The 12,767-nt window shown below is 44.4% G+C and overlaps 1 protein-coding gene across 6 annotated transcripts in view; it reads left to right on the top strand.

Moving 5' to 3' along the window:
* phf14 (PHD finger protein 14) overlaps nt 1-12,767 on the top strand; it is a 58,083-nt gene that overhangs the window by 18,183 nt on the left and 27,133 nt on the right. For all 6 annotated transcript variants that reach the window (XM_027010130.2, XM_027010129.2, XM_027010128.2 and 3 more), the window contains exons 8-14: nt 996-1,142; nt 1,471-1,741; nt 2,721-2,827; nt 4,578-4,673; nt 9,427-9,533; nt 9,693-9,824; nt 11,286-11,448. In XM_027010130.2, coding sequence (XP_026865931.2) covers nt 996-1,142; nt 1,471-1,741; nt 2,721-2,827; nt 4,578-4,673; nt 9,427-9,533; nt 9,693-9,824; nt 11,286-11,448 — 1,023 coding nt within the window. The remainder of the gene's footprint in view (nt 1-995; nt 1,143-1,470; nt 1,742-2,720; nt 2,828-4,577; nt 4,674-9,426; nt 9,534-9,692; nt 9,825-11,285; nt 11,449-12,767) is intronic.

Below are 12,767 nucleotides of genomic sequence, written 5' to 3'. Positions count from 1 at the left end.
CACCCTGCGACCATATTGTGAAAGATTTTGGTGGTAACAGGTTGCCAATAAACTAAAGCCTTGTATAGGAGTGAGCTGGACAAAGTTATGATCTGATCTGCCAAATGGTAGGACAACCATGGAACAGAAGCTCGTCGGTTTCTGTGAAAAAATGGTAGCGGAACGTTTCCTGGAAGCCACGCCATAAAAAGTGGGGAAATTTACAGACCTGTTGTTGTGGTGTATCCGTCACAGTTATCTGCACGTGCAGAAACTACTGTCTGGTGTGCCGGGTGTCATTACCACAGAGTGCAGAAGGGGTGAGCATGCCTCTCAGTACACACTCCTATCTCACCTGATAATGAAATCATACATTAAAATTATCAGGCATACTGGGATTGGAGAACACAAAATGATTTCTTGAGAAATTGCCATGTAACAATATCTAGAAATGTGAGAGGATACACAAAACTTTAGAGCTTATATATTGTGTTTTTAAATCCATGAACTTGCATTGCGTGGTTCTCTGTGCACACTACATCAACTAGGAGCTATAATTGGACACTAATATTATAAGTTTAATTTAAATTTTGTTTAGATTGTAGCTATGATTAAATACTTAAAGGCTTTTTTGGTTCAGATCTTCCCACTGCCAGCATGGTTGTATCCTGGCAACAGCTTCTTGACCAGATAAATTGACACGAACAAATTCCAGCCCACTGGCTTGTGATCTGTCAAATTAACTAGCTGCCTTGGTTCAGTTTTGGATGCTCAATTTGTAGCCAGAAAAGAACACGCTGTAACTAGCAATAAGACAACAAACCATATTGCATCTATTTATCCCAAAGAATGCACATGCTCACAGTATCCAGCACACACTTCATCTACTTTGTATGAACATACTGCAACCTTTAGACATCTCTCCATGAGATCTTATGCACTCCAGCTTGGTCTCGTGCATTCACATATAAAACTGTTCGCCATGTCTGCCTGTCTATGGTCATGTTTCTCTGCAGGACATAGCCGACCCATTCTTTGCCTACTGCAAGCAGCATGCTGACCGCTTTGACAGGAAGTGGAAGAGGAAGAACTACCTGGCCCTGCAGTCCTACTGCAAAGTGTCTCTGCATGAGAGAGAGAAGCAGCTCACCCCTGAGGCCCAGGTGTGTTCTAAAACACCACCAAAGTTGCCAAGCCTCACAGTTCACTGCCCTCTGCAGGATCAAAGCATTCAGGTTCTCTAGTTCCTCCACTGTCCATAAGCTCTGCAGTATTAGTAACTTAATGACATTTAGAGCTCATTTCTGTCCCGTTTTGGCTGTTATACACTGTATATGGACTCAAGACAATGGAAGTGCTATTTTACAATATTGTCAGCATGCAAATAACCCAGAGATTAACCATTATTAGAAGACTTTAGCTTGAAACAGCTCTAGGATTGGATCTCCCTTGTGGTTTCTTTCCTAATGATGTGTGTGGGTCGATCCCCAGGCGAGGATCACCACACGACTGCAGCAGTACCGGGCCAAAGCGGAGCTATCACGGAACACACGGCCGCAGGCCTGGGTGCCACGAGAGAAGCTGCCCCGCCCACTCACCTCCAGTGCCTCAGCCATCCGCAAGCTGATGCGCAAGGCCGAGCTGATGGGCATCAGCACGGACATCTTCCCCGTGGACACGTCGGACACCAGCGCCAGCGTGGATGGCCGGCGCAAGCACAAGCAGCCTGCCCTCACCGCTGACTTCGTCAACTACTACCTGGGTGTGTGCCCATTCTGTGCTAACAGACTGAGCAGCTACTAACAGTAAAGCTAAAGCTGTCACTGACACAGAACAATGGTTTTCGCACTTTGTTTTGTTGACAATGTCTTTACAGCAGTACTGTATTTCGGTGGTATTTTATGCCATTTTCAGAGCCCAAAAGGATAGTGGACATTGAAGTACATCTCTTAAACATATCCTCTATGTCCAACATAACCATATCATTGCTAATAACCATGTTTGTTGTTCGAGTATTGCAGAATTTTCTATCATGTTTTAAATATTTTTCCATAAGTCCTTTTCTTGTGGTTATATAGTAAACACCTGGAGTATGGAATATAATGTGTGGGTGGCTGGCTGTGGCTTACCCTTTAAAGGCGCCCATTAGGGCCATTCCATAGACTGGCCTGCATGTTCGCTGCTGTGTTTCTCAATGGGCAGCCTAGAGAAACACATGCCTCGAACTATTGTAATGTTCTAAAGACCTTAAAATGAGCTCACTAAGCACATTAGTTGGCCATCCAGAAATGTGCTGTTTACGGCTGCCTCCGAAGCTTTGCTCATTTGAATGTAGAAATCCCCGTGTCCCCGCGTTACTACTCATCCCTCACTGCAAAACAGCAGGCAGAATTAAGAAAGTGAGTGCCAGACATGCATTTCACTCGGTATGTGGCCTTGCACAGAGCCACTCGCCCTCCAAATGAGTGATGCTAAGAGCAGATGTGTGGGGTAACCTTGGGTGCACACTCCATTACGCTCCAGCAGGAGGCCTACCCTCCTTCAGTACTCTCACTCTCTCCCTCTCCCTGTCTCTCTCTCTCTCTCTCTCTCTCTCTCTCTCTCTCTCTCCCTCCTTTCTGTCTCTCTCTTTTTTGCTCTCACTCTCTCTCCCTCCCTCCCTCCCTCTCTCTCTGATGTGCTATTTTTCCTGTAAGTAGATAACCATCTTCACATTGATCTGTGTGTCCATTGGTATTCAGAGCGGAACATGCGGATGATCCAGATCCAGGACAACATCTCAGAGCAGAAGAACCTGAAAGACAAGCTGGAGAGCGAGCAGGAGAAACTACACGTGGAGTACAACAAGGTACAGGAGAAAAGGAGAAAACCACCACCACACCCTCCAGGTCCTCTTGTGTGACCTGTGCAAGCAGGCGAGGGTGATTAATAACCGGAATCAGGGTGAAGTTCTTCTTCTCTTCCTTCTGTTTAGTGCTTCAGTGCCTTCCTTGCATAGCAGACATTTTCTTTTAAATAGCATGTGAATGACATCCTCCTCCTCTGCCTAACACCAATTGTCCTCCATTTATTTACCTGAACGTTACTTAAGAAGCCAGCCACGGGAAGAAATAAACTAGCATACATGGAATATATTGACATGGAATCCTTTTATGCAGTAGGCCACACCTACCATACTCTTCTTCTTCTCCCCCCACCAACACAGTCAGCCACCTGCACCACAACTGCTATTACATAATTTCCCTGGCTTTTCTTGAGTGTGTGACCCCTGGCAGTATGAGATTCCATGAGTCCTGGACTTCTGAGGGGGAAGGCTGTAAGCGGAGGGAGTTAATGTTGCGTTCACTATTCCTGCGCGACACATATTAAATGTTATTAATGGAGTGTGTGTTGCTAATTGCTCCGCTTGAATCGCTTTAAGATGACTCTGGCCTTGGGAGAAGGCGGTGACAAATTGCTGTTGGATACAGTGGAACTGGTACAGCACACATAATGCAGATATATGTCTAAAACATGGAGGACGAGAGTACAAACTTTGAAATATCGGTGATGCTGCTCTCTGATGTTGTCCCTGAAGAGATAACTGGAGGCCACATTCTCTAATCAAAGTGCAGTGTAAATACATAGTCAAATGTAATATAGGAGCACAAATTGCTCATATAACAAGACTCAGTAGTCATGTACCAGTCAGTTCAAAATGATGTCTCTGATGACTCTAATCTTGTGTCTTTGAACATTTGTTGATATGTGCAAGCAAACCACAGGTTTTAAGTTAATAGCATTGAGTCTACCAAGCAGAGGTTTCTGAACCTTTGACCCAGGTGTGCTTTCAGCCTCAGGATGGGTGTGAGCCTCTCGTCTACACAAACTGGGTTTTTTTACTTTTTATGTTAGCTCTCTGTGCATGGTCTCATCTTCAAATGGGAGGGAGATAAGAGGCAGCACTCTCCAGTTTGGATTCCCACTCCCATAATAACTTCACCTCTCCACTGTTCCCTCTCATCATCCTCTCTATCGCTCTGCTGCCTGCCGCTTATCTGCTGTCTGGAGCTCCGAGGGGCCTCCGCACACTCAAATGCCAGCGCTTAGGGTGTGTGTGCGCGTGTGTGTGTGTGCCTGCGTGTGTGTGTGCCTGCGTGTGTGTGCACATGTGGGTATGTGTGCACGTTTGTGTTGGTGTCTGTATGTTTGTATTCTCTCCTGTGTGAGGGATGTGTACTGGGGAAAGTGGGGTGCTGTTTCTCTATATTTCATTGTTTGCTCCAGCTTTGTATATGTCTTAAGTTCAAGATATTGTATCACATATGTGTTTTAGGGGGCAGTGATTGGGTTTATAAACTTTTTATGTTTGCTCATATACTTGCATGTGCCCACTTGAACATTCACTGCATTACCCTTGTATTTGTGGACAGTTTTTCATGCAGCTGTGTGTGTGCGTGCATGTGAGTGTGTGTGTGTGTGTGTGTGTGTGTGTGTGTGTGTGTGTGTGTGTGTGTGTGTGTGTGTGTGTGTGAGTGTGAGTGTGTGTGTTAATGGACAGGTGCCAGGCCTGTCCTTGTCTTATCTTATCTGCAGCCATGTGACTCTTTTATCTGCAGCTGTGCGAGTCTCTGGAGGACCTACAGAATGTCAATGGGCTTCTGAGGACGGAGGGCCAGGCCATGTGGAGCATGATGGGAGGCATCCTGGGACAGGTACACTGCCCGTCATATGTCTGCACCTTCAGCCCCACACTCCCTGTCTCTCCTCCCAGCTTTTCTGCTACCAGCACTGCTCTTCACTCACTCATACCCACACACAAATACACAGACTCTGCTCCTCATATCACTTCTCTTCATCATACCGACAGTGTGCTCACTGAAGCTTTGATGTACAGACTGAAGAATTGAAACATATCATAGTTAAAATTAACAGACATAATTATAGTCTTTGGGGTGCATTTTATACAGTCTGTACATTTATACTCTGTTGCCATGCACAGTTTCTTTGCCTTGCTCTGCCTCATAGAGACATAAAGACATAATTCCTGTGGTCTGAATGAGATGGAAGATGGATAGCAGTAACTGTCAGTAACATGTTTATAACCACATGTTTCTGATGAAGTTTAAAGGTGTGATAAGCACGTAGTGGCACATGCCCCAGGGAGAGAGTTTCTTCTGGAGCATCACCTCACCCCAAAAAAACGAGTGTCAGCTCAACTTAAAAAGAAGCAGGCGAGTCCACTTATGCATCATTATATGCCAAAATTGCTTCTGATCATTTCAGGCTTCTTTTTATGAGGTGATTTTTTTTTGTTTGTTTATTTGTTTGCTTTTTTGGCAGCAGAACACTCCAGTGCTTGAACCAGTGTCCAATCAGTCAGTGTTCTGAGATTCACATTAACAGATCCCTTGCTGTTTTCTGTTGGTCATATTTGAGTTCTCGGAGCATTGCGAAAGAGAAATCCACACGTCGGCCTGTCACGCTCACACCATGGGAATGAGATGTGATTGAGGGAAATCTAGATTGCGGGCAGCACTCCCATGGGGTTGCTAGCGTCGGGTAATTCCCCCTGCTGTAATGACTCTCCTGTTTGCGAAATTCTTTCATTTGTGCTAACTGATTGACCTGTCATTGGCCGTGCTCACAGCCCACACTCAGCAGCTAAAAGCTCCTGACCCCTGCACCCCCCTTCACTATGGCAACAGCATCGCTGAGGTGCGTCGCCATGGGTGACGGTCACTTAATGAATGAGAAACGCGAAAGTCTGACATGTTCTGTGCAACCTTTCTTTGTTAAATACCAGTGCTCACTAACAATGCCATTTGCCATGGTGTGTGAGACTCAGTACCAGCTAAGAATATTTATGTAAGAACATGTGAAAGATTGTCCTGGGCTTATTTAAACCTGAATTTTCTGAACAGTTGCAATTAGATAGGGTATAGCTATTAAATTTTTTTTTTTTAAAGATAAACAATATATAACATTTGACATATCTTTATTGAACAAATGATTTTAAATGATAAAAGTCCTTAATGGAAAAGTAAGTTGAAGCCTTAAATTTACTAAATATTGAGGCTGATATTAATGAAATAGTGTAGTCTAGCGTAGCTACCTCATCTGTTGGCAATAAATTCATCGAGATAGTCTCTGTAGCTGCTTATCTGTCCTGCACAGACGTTTGAGGTATTTTGGAATAATTACACTTTATAAAACTATTCTGGTATAATTATGCGATGTCTTGCTTGATTAGCCATTTTGAGATCACATCACAGGATTTCAATAGGACTGAGGTCAGCACTCTGACTTGGCCATTCGAAATGCAGAATTTATTCTGTGTGATGAACTCAGTAGTATCAAAGTCATGCTGCATGACCATACCCCTTTTAGATCACAGGCAAACATGGTGATGTTCTGCCATTGAATTTCATCTGGAGACCTTGCAGGAGACAGAGGATTTTAGGTCAACAAGACCAAGAGACAGCAAACCTGTACATGCTTCACAATTGGGACTTAGTTTTCACATTTGGAGGTAGGCACTTCTAGTCTTAGTAGTGTTCTACACAAGGTCTGTATATGTAATTATAAATAATAATTTTTAAAAACGCTGTAGTAGTGATGCGATGTTTTTCTTGATAGTTTCCTTCATCATAGTTTCCCATGAAACGCCACTCATGTACTGTGGTAGGCTCATGAACACAGATGTTGTTAAGTGCTGCACATGTCTGCAGAGCCTTAGCTGTCACCCTGGGGATCTTTGTCACTAGTGAGTGGATTCTATAGCAAGCACGTGCACTAATCAACCATCTGGCTGACTGGACTAATGGAGACCCACGTCTTTAGAAATCCGTTTGTCTCCCTTATCAGTCTTATTAGACCTCTTTCTGTTAAAGCACTCTCAATTCTCTTTTGACTGGGCCATATTGTACATATTGTTATTTTCATAATTGCAGAATCCAACTGTTAAAAGCAGGTAACCAGAATTGTGTGCTTTCTTGTATGTGGCAAACTCAGACTTTAATTGAATAGAACATCAGTTCCAATTATCTTCTTTTAAAGAGGTTATTTTTGTAGCAGTTCACATAGTTTTGTTGTATGTGTACACATACTTTTATTGATATTGTAATTTAAAATATGTGTGTTTGTTAAATTAGCCTGTGTTTTTATTATTATGACTTTGAAAAAGTCAGGTGACATTGTAGGAACCATTTATACGGAAATCCAGGTAAAGCAAAAGGGTCCCCAAAACTTTTCTTTCTCTAAATATTAATGTGTATACTGCAGCTAACTCCAGCTGGCAGCTCATATAAGTCCCCCAACTGGAGTTCTCTTCTGGAATCTTCCACTGAGTACTTCTGGGGGGGTCATTAGGTTGTGAGGAGTTTAGAATGACAGTCGTTACCTCAAACAGCAAGCTGCTTCAGAGAGACTCGTTCAGGCAGCCGTTTCAGCTCCTGCTGTGTAGAGGTGTGAATGAGTGAAGAGCACAGAGACGAAATGAGAAATTACTTTCAGACAAGCTGTAAGACCTACACACACATACACACACACACACACACCCCTATGCACAGAGAGATGGGTTGTCATTGAGAAAGTATCACCAGTAGTCTGTGTTTTGTCACCTTGTTAATCACTTTGATGCACACAGGAGCACAGGAGCTGAGGTGCTGTGTTAAAGTGAGCATCTTTAATACTAGTAGTAGTGTGGATTTTGTTGCTTGTATTAAAAATATGATATGAAAATCAAACTTGGAGGGGGAAAAAAACAACTTTATACACGTGCAAATGCAGATGTGTGCATGCATGCGCATATCCACAATTAAAGGTGTAATTCTGCAGATGTACTCTCCCCATCTGGGCTGTGCCGCTGGAAAGATCTGTATGCCGCATGCACCTATGAGACGTGTAAAATCATGGGAGCCATTTAGAGTTACTGTGGCATACTCAGCAAGATTTCAAACTCAAGCACCCACAATCTTTCAAAGTTCCTTCACACTAAAGAAATGGAATAAGAGAACGAAAGGCCGGTTAATTAAAAGAATGTGAACATTTCTCAGCAGGTTGGCTAAATGGTATAATAATGGAGTGGGAACAGGGAGGTGGCTGGCGGCAGTCTGGATGGAAAGTGTCAGCCAGTCCGCGACAATGGCCATAAATCACATAATTAGAAGACGTGTGCTGTTTAAGTAGCAACATCAGTCAAAGTGCCTCATGTCTTTGTGTCATCTATCCGCTACGTTTTCATTCCTGATCAGTCACTGGTGTCTGTACATTACCCCCAAATTATTGATGTCCCTGGGAGAGGGCCACATCACTCAGGGCAGCCAGAGTGAAACAGGAGTTTGCAGCAGAACACTTTGAAGAGAATTTTGAAAGATCTGTTAGAGGTGACATGGTCTTGGGTGTCTGTGTGAGCATCTAGTCATACAGTCCTCAGGGCTCTCAGGCCTCTTCATGAAGCATAGTGCTTCAGGGAAAATAACTGCTTCTTATAAAATGCTTCTTATATAACTGCTTCTTCTAAAATGTTATAAACTGATGTTTGAATGTATCATTGCTGTCATTTGAACTTTGTGAAATAATGAAAATAAAAAATAAAGATAAAAACTAAAACTGAAACTCAGAAACTTCAGCAGGGGGTTCAAAGTGTTATTGTGGACTCCCAAGTGACAGAGGATCAGTCATTCACATGACCCTTCCCAGGATGCCTTGGGGACCTCTGAAATGCTCATAAGGTAGCAAAACCCATCTAACTCCCACAGCACCGCCACCAGATGGCCCTCCGCCTGCTGCTTGTGTAAGTCCAAGATGGCCAATGTTTTTTTTTTGTTTTTTTTTTTCTTCCAGTTTTTCCTCTAATCTTGCCTAAATTGCTGCTGAATAGAGATGGGTACTATCTCTGTGCTAGCCCCGAGGGGCAGAGCGCGCAATGCGGGAATCTCACTGGCCTGTGCCCTGCTCAGAGGCCAGGGCCCTTCACCCGCCGCAGAGAGCCCTGGGGTGCTGGGAATCGAGCGCACTCAGATTAGAGCCACTCCAGAGACTAGGCGGACTTAGCTGTTGTGGCGCCTGGCCCTGTGAGAGAGTTTTTCTAATTAACCCAGACAGCCACGATGCAGTAGAGATGGTGAGGGAAGGAAATGGAGGCGACCCCCTCTGTTTTCTGCCGATATACCACCATAAACTCCCTTTCCTCACAGAGATGTCCCTGTCCTTCACTGCCTTCCTTGAGGGTCACACTCCCAAGAGAAGTTGTCTTAACTTTAATGACTTTGAATGTCTGGAGGTGGGGCTTGGGGTGGGGTGTGGGGGGGTGCTTAAAATTTGGTTAAGTCATTGTTTGCAAATCCATTCGTTTGTTTTTCATATTTATGACATTGCATATGGTACCCCAAGGAGCACAGTAAAGTCCATCTGGCTGTTTTTCCTCTAACAAGGAAGTGACATCACATTGATCTATATCCACAGAAACTCAACACGCCAGCTGTGTTGAAGGCTCCTAAAGAGCGAAAGCCCAGCAAGAAGGAAGGTGGAAGTCCAGGGAAGTCTTCCAACCTCCCAGCCGTGCTCTACAGGTGACCTTCAGCCCACCATTGAACATGTGCTGAAAGGGTTTGACCTCACTCTACGCTGGCAATAGATCTGATTAAGCATGCACATCCACAATGCTGTAGCCACGCCTTGCTGTACAGGCTGCGAATGCTGATTGTAAACTGCTGACATGCTCTCTGTAGCTGTGGGATTTGCAAGAGGAACCAGGACCAGCACCTTCTCCTGCTGTGTGACACTTGTAAGCTACACTACCACCTGGGTTGCCTGGACCCGCCCCTCACCCGCATGCCCAAGAAGACCAAGAACAGCTACTGGTAGGCTGAATGCAGCAGACAGCAGCACACACACATTAAGGGATTCACATGGTACTGCGGCATGTGGCAAACATATGACTCTTAAGCTCAGAAGAAGGTTGGCCTTCCTGTTTCTCATTGGTCCTCAAACACAAAGATGCATATGAAGTAAGCTACTTGGTCACTCCTGGAGACAAGGAGTGCTCCAGGTGCCAAGGTGCATAAGGAGTGACATTTTCTGAGAAGAACAGCCAGCAAAAAAGCACCTTGGTTAAGAAAAACCCACACAAAATTAACTTGTGTTTGGGGATTAGGGGTATTGGAGATTTGGGACAATTCATTTAAGTTCTTTACTCTGACTGGTGAAGAAGTGACCTTGGTGACCTTTCTTTACTGTGACTGGTGTAGAACTTGCACTTCTTCATTGTCACAGGTGAAGCATTTATATTTACATTTTTATCCAAAGTGATTTCCAGTCATGTTTGAGTACACCTTTGAGCAATTGAGGGTTAAGGGCCAACAGTGGTAAATTGGCAGTGGTGGGGCTTGAACTTGCAACTTTGCAATTACAATTACAATACCTTAACCAGTAAACTACCACTACCTCGTGTGCAGTGACCCTTCTTCATTGTTACTTGTGAAGTAGAGTCCCTTGTAACCTTTCTCTTACTGAAAACTAAAGTGCTCTTCCATTCTAAATGTCCTTTGTTTGAATTTGTTAGGTAAGCTTATTGAAAGGCCTGTGTATTTGGACTGATAGGTAGTTATATTCATATTTTTGAAAACAGGATTTTTCCTTTTCATTCTTCTTAATGAAAATGAGTCTTAACGGACTTGTTTCTAACCTAAGATGGTGAATTATCATAGGTGCTCCAAATGTGTGTGTGTGTGTGTGTGTGTGTGTGTGTGTGTGTGTGTCTGCTTGGACATGTCTGTACACTCCTGTGCTTGTATCTGTGTGTCTGTATGTGTCTGTGTGCGTGTGCGTATGCGTGTGTGTATTGTTTACTTGTCTGAATGAGCCCAGTGCTTTTGCTGCTGATTTGCGTAATTCATTTAATCCTTGAATAAGAAAGTGAGATGCAGTTCTGCACTGCCTGATGTAATTAGAATGCATTTAAGACAAACTTCTGAATTGGCAGTGGGGTGGGGTGTAATGCCTACTTGTTGTCACCCACATGCCAGGAACACGACAGAATCCAAAAGGTTTTGAACCTCTTCACGGATTCCAAACAAATTCTTCAGTTTCATTATGCATAGCTTTGGAAACCTTGTGTACTCAGACCTTTGCTACTTACACACAGAGACACATACATATTTGTACCTTTTTTCCATATTTAACATACTCATGACTGTGATGGAAAGACTCAGCAGGGATCTTGGGAGACCTTTTTTCATCTGGCAGATTCTTCCAGCTTGGGAAATCAATAAGTCAGAAAGGCAGCAAGTGAGATGTGCTCCTCTGTCCTTTGCCCTTTCCAGGCAGTGCTCCGAGTGTGACCAGGCCAGCAGTGACGAGGCTGACATCGCCATGGAGACACTTCCAGATGGCACCAAAAGGTCCAGGAGGCAGATCAAGGGGCCAATCAAATTCATCCCTCAAGACATGTCACCAGAGCCTAAAAAGCTTCAAGTGAGGGGCACGGTGAGTATAAGTAATAGTCGTGGACATTAGCTATATGAGGTATCTGCAAGCATGTGTGCGGGCGTGGGTGTGGGTGTGTGTGTGTGTGTGTGTGTGTGTGTGTGTGTGTGTGAGTGAGTGGCATTCACTGAAAAAACAAGCACTTGGAAATGCCCCACTGTCTAGCTTTTATAGAATTTGAAGTAATTTTCACAGTCAGCTTGGGCTTCTCAACAAGACAAAATGAAAGAATATTAAGGTTTACAGTAGCTTACTTGCCTCTTAGCACCATAGTGAAGTTTGAGGTTCTCTAATTCACTCACCCAGTCTTGCATGATGCATTTCCACAGGTGGAATGTATGTATTAATTAATGTATTAATCTCTAATTGCTTGCCTGCCCCTCACTCATGAGAAATAATTGACCTGCACTCTGGAGAACTCTCAGGTATCCTCAAGGTCAGGTGTACACTGCCCAGTATTTGGGAATGTGCAGTGAAGAGCTCTTGTAAAGCTTTTATGCAGCAAGCACAAAAAATGAAAAATAAGACTTTTATTTTTTAGGAAGACTGATGGAAGGCCCAAGAAGGACCATCAGTGAAGGGGAGTGCCACCCCCCTAACCTAAACTACTAAACTTGCTATTTAATATCTAGTGCACAAGCAAGCTTATGCCTGCTGTACCTTTTAGCCACATCAGCTCTATGGAATACACACACACACACACACACAGACACTGGCGCATGTGTGTCCACGTGTGCGTTCTCAGAGCTGGACGCGGGCGTAAGATAGGGCTTGCCTGTCAGGCTCTCTGTGGCTTTCACTTATCACTGTCCACCACACTCTGATCCCCAGATAGTGCTCCGACAGCCCTGCTCCCTCCAGGGAGACAAAAGATCTGTATCAGAGAAAAGACGAGCTCGCCGCATCTCGTGCATTCCGTCTTTTTCCGCGGTCCTTTTGTTTTTAAGCTCCGTCAATAACCCGGCACCCCTTCTGGGAGGAAGGAGACTGGGAGGAGCAGAGTGAGCTTTCTTCCAGGCCGCTTGCACTTGCTGACAGGGGATGGGGGGGGGGCGGCACAGAATTTGAGATGTGAAAGTTGTATTTTGTAGCCAGTTTTTTGCAGAGTGCGCGAGCTAATGTGTGTGTGTGTGTGTGTGTGGTACAGACAGGGTTTGTGTGCGTGTGTATGCTACAGACAGGGTTTGTGTGCGTGTGTATGCTACAGACAGGGTTTGTGTGCGTGTGTATGCTACAGACAGGGTTTGTGTGCGTGTGTATGCTACAGACAGGGTTTGTGTGTGTGCGCTACAGACAGGGTTCGTGTGTGTGTGTGCGCT

The sequence above is a fragment of the Electrophorus electricus genome, chromosome 8 (genome assembly GCF_013358815.1).
Source record: "Electrophorus electricus isolate fEleEle1 chromosome 8, fEleEle1.pri, whole genome shotgun sequence".
NCBI classification, from domain to species: domain Eukaryota; kingdom Metazoa; phylum Chordata; class Actinopteri; order Gymnotiformes; family Gymnotidae; genus Electrophorus; species Electrophorus electricus.
The sequence above is the reverse complement of the archived record's forward strand: the minus strand, read 5'-3'. Positions and strand labels throughout refer to the sequence as shown.